The following is an 8203-nucleotide window of genomic DNA, read 5'->3' as shown; positions in this document are numbered from 1 at the left end:
TGCCTGCAGACAGTGATGAAGAAGAGATGCAGTCTTGCTTTGTTTTCTGTGTATTCTTATTAAATTCACAGTATTCCTCCATATATCACATGTTGAATACTGCCATCCCTATGATTATGGAAACTGGACAATGAAAGATGATGGATGGATGGATGGGATGCAGACAGTGACAACCACATAACCACCTGCAGCACCTACAGCAACTCGGTGCTGGCTCACCGATGTGTCTTACTCTCAGCCAAACTAGCCAATCTAAATTTAGCTCCCCTTGCGAGGCCAGCTTGTTGAAAAATTGATCGATAGTGGAGTTGCTGCTATAGTAACGATCCCTGTTTTAATGGTGGTCAGGTGTCACTGGATCTCCCACTAAGCAGACAGTGAACGACAGCGAGCGCGGCGCAGGACGATGAAACAAAGTCGCCTCTGAAGCCGGTGACATGTCCCGGAGTGGTCACAGGACAGATAAGGTGAGGCTTTATCTTTAAAACCCTCATAACTCTGTGTGTGGTTTCATGAGGACAAGGTGGGAGACGAATCAACACATCGTTGGCATAGCGATGTCATCATAGCAGAAGCAGTCTGGTGTGACCTGTGCCTCGTCCCTATCTGCAGGGTGATGACACGGTGGAGCTGTGTGGCCGGGGGAGCTGGTGGCTGGGAGCACTGAGAGTAGGTGTCGCACTGCTGTTTGGTTTCACAGCACACACTTGGTTTCAGAGAGTCCCTCTGAAACCAAGTGTGTGCTTCAGCACAGCCCAAAACCCACATGCCACTTACATGCATGAGTAAAACGACACATCACAACGACAGGCATCAGAAAATAATGACATTAATATTAACCTTCAACTAATCAATGATTTCGATCATTCTGGTTGCTGGAAATTGAGTGAAATTGGCATCTTCAGTGGAATTCAACAGCTGTCTCTCATGAGGTCACCCATCCATGAACTTACTGCAGCATTGCTCTTGCATTGTTCCAAAATGTCAGACTTTGAACTGTTGTAAAATAGTTATGAAATTAAGAAACGTGGGTCAGAGATTCCCCATGCTCCCACTCTTCCAGGACACACCCATCCCGGGAACCTACCACGTCCGAGACTTCGTTGAGGAGGCTGATCTGAACCCTGTGAAAAAGACTTATGGTTTCAAAGGTGTGGGCAGAAAAACTCAGACCCTGGGTGTGCGTAAGGGGGATCTGCTGCTGCCTGGAGCGTATGAATATACAGACTCCACCCAGGAAGTCCTGATGCACCAGGCTTCCTACTCTTTCAAGAACTGCCCCCGACCCGACATTTTCACCCTTGGAATTAGAGACAAGGTAGCACTGAGACTCATTTACTGATCCTTTTTGAAAGTTTTCATAGTTTTTGCTTTCTAGTTTTGCTTTCACTTGAGACAGAAGCCATATGTAATCAACCAGTTGCTGCTGAGTATGAAGCTTCTTTACTTGAGTTAACACAACAAAGGTTTACATCGTGGGTCAGGTACAGCCCAGTTCAATATTAGGTGGCTCCAGTAACTACCTACTAACCGGTAAAACAAGGTGCACCTCTAAATTGTTCCCCTTTCTTTTAGCGTGAAGAAGTTATACTTAACATTTAATCACTGAGATAGCTTAAATAACCCAGTATGATGTCAACAAATCAAGGTGGGGAGCTTCTTTACGACTATCAGTTTCTTACAGGCATTAGTTTATACACAGCTTTCTAAAGGTCCTGCCACAGCATTTCAGTTTAGACTCTGAGACATTTTAACGCATCCTGATGCGGATTTGCTGCTGTGTTTAGGATCATTGTCCTGTTGCATGACTCAGTTTGGGCCAATGTTGAGCTGTTGGACAGATGGCCTCACATTTGACTGCAGAACACTCTACAGAGGAGATCATGGCTGACTCAATGAGTACAAGGTTCCCAGGTCCCGTGGCTGCAAAACAAGCCCAAATAACCAGCCCTCCACCATTGTCCTTGACACTTGGTATCAGGTGTTTGTGCTGATATGTTCTGTGTGGATTTGCCAAACACAGCGCTGTCCACTACACTACAAAAACTCAAAATCTTACCAAATATATTTGTCTTATTTTCTAGTCAAAATTATCTCATTACACTTAAAATAAGACACAATCAGCTACAGGGCAACATTTCAGTGAGCCGAAGGAACTTGTTTCAAACAGTGAATTTTGAAACTAGAGAAAAATTAGAGAAGTTTTACTTGTTTCATTGGCATTTTTTTTAAACTTAAAACAAGACATATTAGCTTGACAACCCTTTGTTTTTTGCAGTTTCTCTGCGCATTGTACGGTCTGACCCTGAATTTGCAGTTAACACACACATGAATGCTCCAGACGAGCAAACTAGAAATGCTTGCGTTTTTTAATGATCAATCAATCAAATGCATCTGATTAGACATTAGACCACATTACCAGCCCCATTCAATCCAATAGAAGCAGCAAGGCTTTACTTAGCTTTCCATAGCACTGCATATAGTCCAGTGGAAACGTTTTCCTTCACATAGCTGAATTCACTTCGTGCCACGCAGCACAAGAAAATAGGATCAAACTAATCTGGCTCTTATGCAACTAAAAATAAATACAGCAAGTCAAGGTTATTGATGCGTGGAAGAGTAAATGGTTATTTGTTAAAACAATAAAAAAGAGAAAAATCTTTTATTTTACAGCCACATATACTAACAGTAAAGTTTAGCAGGTATAGATTTCAGGCCCTGGAGTCAAACCTGGGAACCTCCCCATAGAGACTGAAGTCATTATGAGCAGAAACTTTTGAATGATAGACTTCTGCTTTCACTAGCCTAGGGGTGTAATTTACTTCAGCAATATTTATTCACTGCTCCGTTGTGGAAGTCTGTTTGGATGTAACCAGCTATCATCCATACTTTACTTAAAGCACAATAGGTGCCCCCCTCAAAAAACAAAAACAAACTCGGGGTGATACTTTGGTGTATATATTAAAAAAAACATCTTTATCTTCTTATTCTCCTTCTGCCAGCACATAAACACTTCGCCATGTGACTACAATGTGACAGCGAGACCAGTGGAGAAGATTCCCTGCAAGTAAGCGCTCGACAAACAGCCACTCTTTAACTTTCAGATCACAGCGGCGCAGACAAGCCATGAATCATCCCTTGATCGCGAAATCCTTCCTCCTCATCCGGCTTTCTGGTTCCCTCTCTCACCTCCATGCAGCTCAAAGATGGAGGAGCAATCACCAGGCTGCTCTCTCCTTTCCTCTGCCGTCGATCACAAACTTCCTTATCCATTTCTTCTCTCACTTTTTCTCCTTATTGTTATTTGCTCTTTTGCCCCCTTCCTTCTCTTATCTCCTGTTCTCGCAGGCATGTGATGTTTCGCTCGACTGTGCAGCGGATCAGCTTTCTGCCTGTAAGTAGGATCTGATCACCAGGACCAATTATTAACACCATTCAGTCTTTCCATTGTCCACAAAAAGTTTCCTTACAATACACTTTCAATAGGTTTTGATTACAAGCTATGACCTAATGTGCACAAGGCAGTTATGACAACCGCAAGGGTTGAAGAAAACCGATTCCAGGGCGCTCTGACTGTATCGTTTTCCCCCATTTGAAGGCCTGTTATGGCACTGCTCTGGTTGACCAGTCAGCTTTGGTTCAAATTGCAGCGTCGGTGCTGGTAGCCGATGGATATTTGAGCTGCGCTGGCAGCTGCTGAGTGTTGACAGAGAAGGAAAGGCGCTAAGAAATCCCGAGGGTGTTATTACTACAGAGCTGGGAGCAGTTTTCTGCCATCGCTGGTGTCAAAGCAACTCAGAGACAAGATTTTTTTGTCAAAGGTTAAGCAGCTGCATGTGGGAAACATTAGAATATCAAAGCTGAGGAGTCTTAATGGTATGTGATGAAGAAGTCGGTGTGGCCCAGCGCAGGAATTTGAAATTTCTTTCCACTTGTAACTCAGAAAAACACGAATCTGACTTTCTTACATGGAGTATATTTATTTAATTTAGTTATTTAGCTTGATTTGACTTAATTTCTCCTTCCTGGTGAAATTTTGTGTCTCAGATTTATATGTTGTTCTTTTGATTTGACTGCACTACCTGAGATTTAAGCCTTGAGATGTAAACTCACCTGAATTCATTTAAAAATTGCACATATTCTGATGTGGATGTTCTCTATTGTTATCTGTTAATGTGGCCTACTGTACAGCTGGCAGTGGCATTCATTTAGGACCCCCAGAGGAAGAAATCTCATGTCTTTTCTAATCGGCTGAATATATTTGAGATCTACCCAGTGGGTGGAGTTATTATTATTTTCCATTTGTACTTTTCCCATAAAGTAGTGATACCTTCAACTACACAACTGAAAACTGCAAAGTTCTATAAAACTTTCCTTAAGAAAATCTTTTAGAGATATTTCTTTCTTTTCTTGATTTCACCTAATCTTAGAAAGGTTTAAAACTTTAATGAATATCAAGGCACCGGTGGAAAAATACGTCAAAGTTTAAAAGTTTCACAGACATTTGCAGAATATGCCAGGTACCTACGTCGCCCAGGAGAGCCTTTCTTACACACTGTACCGCAGCAGGAAAGTATGCCAAGTGCTTTGGCCCAAACACACATGCACAAGAGTTTCACAGCTGCCGGATGACTCCCATGAAATACACCTGCATTAGCACCTCTGTTAGCATGAGGCAGGCGTGCCGAGGTGCTGGCAGGTGGGGTACCGAGGATCAAGTGAGCTGGCAACTGGAATCAAATGGCATGTAATGGTAGTAGCCACTGCTGCAAGGAGAAGGGTAGAGGGGAAAAAAGCACTATCCTGTCTTCTTCTGTCAGAATCAAGGAGGGATGGAAAATAAAAGGCCCGTCCTGTGTTCAGGGACAGGACGACAGTCTTATGTCTGGGGAGGAGAGCGGAGGAGGGGTGATGCTATTTCTGCATGGCACGCCGCTGGTGATGACCAGTATGTGTGTTAGTGGGTAACGGGAAAGGAGAAGTGAAAGGCACAGAGAGGAAGAAGGACTGACCGAGTTCTGACAGAAACTAGTCTTGAATGTACCTGTGATGAAATGCGCTGATATTTATATAAGTGCTTGTCTTGTTGTAGCGACCACTCAAAGCTCTTTAGACTACAAGCCACGTGTGACTAATGCCATAAGTTCATACTGTGCTTTATTCCATGCACTTTATCTCATATGCACTCACCAGTTAACCTAACATGTCTTTAGAATGTGGGAAGAAGAGGAAACCCACACAAGTACAGGTAGGACATCCAAACGCCACGCAGAGAGGCTCCAGTCAGGGCTTGAACCAGTGACCGCGCTGCTAATCTGTGTACCACACATCTGCTGGCAAAGGTTAAAAAGTCAGGACTGAATTGATATATTGTATGTCTTAAATGTAAGACCTCGAAATAGAAGTGGTGTACATGGTTAGCACATCCTTCAGATGACTGAGTATCAGACTGGGACAACAACAGGTTTTCATGAGCAAACATCAAAGAGCCAAGGAATTAAAAATGATAGAGGACATGGTGTGCAATAGTAGTGCACCATGAACCTGTGAACTGTATATAAAAGATAGAAATGGCTGATATCAACCTTTAGTTGGTGAAGCTTCTTGTTCTGGAGCATTTTGGCCATCTTGGTGCTACATCTTCATCTTCTATTTAGTCTTCGACAATTTTGCTCTAAGCTTGGTGGGTAAGCAGCCTGGAGGTTAATCACAGAGCTAGACACATCAATATTTTCCTGCTATTTCCTTCAGAAAGATGGCCCTGCTCCATGCCACTACAACCCACAGACCAAACCAGCTAAAGCCATCACTTCCTGTTTCAAATCCACGTTGCCGCGGCTACACGGTGTGCACTCAGTGAGTCTTATTTACATTTCTTGTGTTTTTCTACATGCCGTAATTACTAATTTAAGACTTCGTATTTTACATTAGCTGCATTAGAACATTTTTATGTTATTAGGTGCTTTTTCAATTTGTTTCAATGATGCTCATATTTTTACATGCTTTTAATGGAAATTCATCTGATTTTAAAGGGATTAGTTATTAAACGGGATTTAGATAACTGCTGTAAATAAAATATAACATCACAAGATTATGTAACAGATAAAGAAATCAAACACACACTGAATTTATTTAATGGGGCACGGATAACACGGACTGGAGACAGATTAAAAGAGAAAGCAGATGCAAAGCAAAACAATGAGTCTAGCAGGCGCAGACGATTCTAATTTTGCATAAGACTGCAGGAGGAAAAATCCTAAATGACTTCAATAGAGGGTTGAGGCACAGATGGCAGGATATTTAGTCAATAGTGATCAACTGGTTAGTGGTTCAGTAAGGAAAGTGCCTAAAATAACAGCTGCATTTAGGAAATATGGCCAACAATTTAATGCATTGCACAGTTTTGGCTCACAGGTATTCTCATTATTTGAAACATTGACCATATTTATTTATTGTATATAAGTATGGACCATTGTAACAGTATGCATAGAGCAGAATATAGAATAAAAGAGCAACTATTTCTATCAGATTGTTTCAGCAGAGTAGATGTAGTCTATAAATTATTACAGATACATTAGGGTTCAACCTGTAGTAACATCCATACATTACGATTCTCACAGACATGCCTTTTGTATTGCGGATCAATACAAAGTTGTTCTAATTTATAATCTATATACTGTGAACATTTCCATTCCGATGGAGTGCTCTCTTTCAGGAAGACAATGCCTCCGTCCATGGGCCGTAGAGTCTCACTGAACGATCTTATAAGAAAGCTAATGGTGTGAATTGTATGATTAGGCTTTCAGCTGAACACTCATGGGTAACTTTTAGATGGATGTGATAGAAACCGCTCTGCACCAAACACCAACTGAGGAGATATCTTCTGAATGAATGGCGTTCCCTTCTTCCTGTAGTGTTTGGAGTACTTGGATATTAAATACTGAGATGTGTTGAAGCTTAGATCCCATATTGCTTACACTTTATGTTTGTTTCTTTGGTTGCAGTCTCCTGTTTGTTAGCAATCAAAGGTTACAGCATTTAGAATTCTTTGAATTCATACTAGAAAGCTACAAACTGACAATATATTATAAATTGAAAAGTAATTAGTTACTTGTGTATTTCACAGAACACTCCAGGACCGGGGGCCTACGATCCTTTCAGGAAGTCGTTTGCACAAAGATGTTAAGGAGCCGTCTTAATTTTCCATGATACAAGCATCCCTGCATTTAGTCATTGTTTCAACTTACAGAGTGAAGTCACATAATCCAGTGTTTTAAATATAAGATAAAAGTAAAATCATGGCTGCATGAAAGAGGGGAAACCTTTGGTCTTTTATTACTTGGAGCAACGTTTATCTGCATGTCAGTGAGGGATTTTGTGGTCTGCCAACAACATAATCAGCTACATTCGTCGTGCTCAAATTGCTTTAGTGACGCCGGCCAGGGAAGCAGAATGATCTTATCTGCAACAAAGGGTACTTCATTCCACTTAACTACATGTTCCCGGTATTGCGCCCTCCCTTCATCTCTCTTCCCTCTCTCGCTCCTCTTTCCCTCTCTGTTGGCAGTCAGGCTGCCTTTGCCTTCCTACTATCTCTGCCCTGCGATGCACTCAGGAGGAGGAATGCTGCTCAGCCATGCGTCACATGCACATAGCTTAGTGTGGCATGCTGCACCCTCAGATAACACATTCGGTATTAGAGGCCAAGGCAGTGGCACACAATAAAACAGCTATTCTTATCGCTACCTACTCCACATACTCGTTCTTTCTTTCAACGAAACAAACAAGCTTGGGACACGGAGAGCGGCGCAGATAGGAATCGCCTCTAGGTGAACATAATGCTGTTGTAGATTACCATGCAATAGGGGATAGGCACAGGTATAACAAACAAGCTGTTACTGTTAGGAATCTGGACACTGTTATTTACCCAGACAGGACTTTTGCTGAGCATGCATGCACTGCTTTATTGTAGAGTTGTTGAGGGAACTGAGGTGTACTCAGCTCTTCGTCCCAGCCAGACTCTGTTAATGAGATCCAGGGATTAAAGCCCACTTTATTAAGTATTTGAGTGTTGTGTTAAGTACAACCAGAGATGGGCAGTGACGCGTAATCTGATTACTTTTTTCAAGTAACGAGTAAAGTAAGGGATTACTATTGCAAAAACGGTAATTAGATTACCGTTACTTTCCCGTAAGCACGCTGT

At 42.0% G+C, this 8203-nt stretch overlaps 1 protein-coding gene across 1 annotated transcript; it reads left to right on the top strand.

The window, feature by feature from the left end:
• Nucleotides 1–414: 414 nt before the first annotated feature.
• On the top strand, nt 415–6745 carry stpg4 (sperm-tail PG-rich repeat containing 4). The gene is made up of 7 exons (XM_013911367.1): nt 415–467; nt 613–669; nt 1064–1318; nt 3003–3067; nt 3349–3394; nt 5752–5856; nt 6716–6745. Exons 1-7 carry the CDS (start codon nt 438–440, stop codon nt 6743–6745), a joined length of 588 nt encoding a protein of 195 aa, XP_013766821.1. The 5' UTR covers nt 415–437.
• Nucleotides 6746–8203: the final 1458 nt, after the last annotated feature.

The sequence above is a fragment of the Pundamilia nyererei genome, unplaced genomic scaffold (genome assembly GCF_000239375.1).
Source record: "Pundamilia nyererei isolate P.nyererei 1_Seehausen unplaced genomic scaffold, PunNye1.0 scaffold00062, whole genome shotgun sequence".
NCBI classification, from domain to species: Eukaryota; Metazoa; Chordata; class Actinopteri; order Cichliformes; family Cichlidae; genus Pundamilia; species Pundamilia nyererei.
Note: the sequence above shows the minus strand (reverse complement) of the source record. Positions and strands in the feature narration are given on the sequence as shown.

Coding starts and splice junctions, on each gene's coding strand:
- stpg4 (XM_013911367.1), top strand. CDS start 438: ATGTCCCGGAGTGGTCACAGGACAGATAAG. Junction 468..612: donor GTGGTCACAGGACAGATAAG/GTGAGGCTTTAT, acceptor CCCTATCTGCAG/GGTGATGACACGGTGGAGCT. Junction 3,068..3,348: donor GTGGAGAAGATTCCCTGCAA/GTAAGCGCTCGA, acceptor CTGTTCTCGCAG/GCATGTGATGTTTCGCTCGA.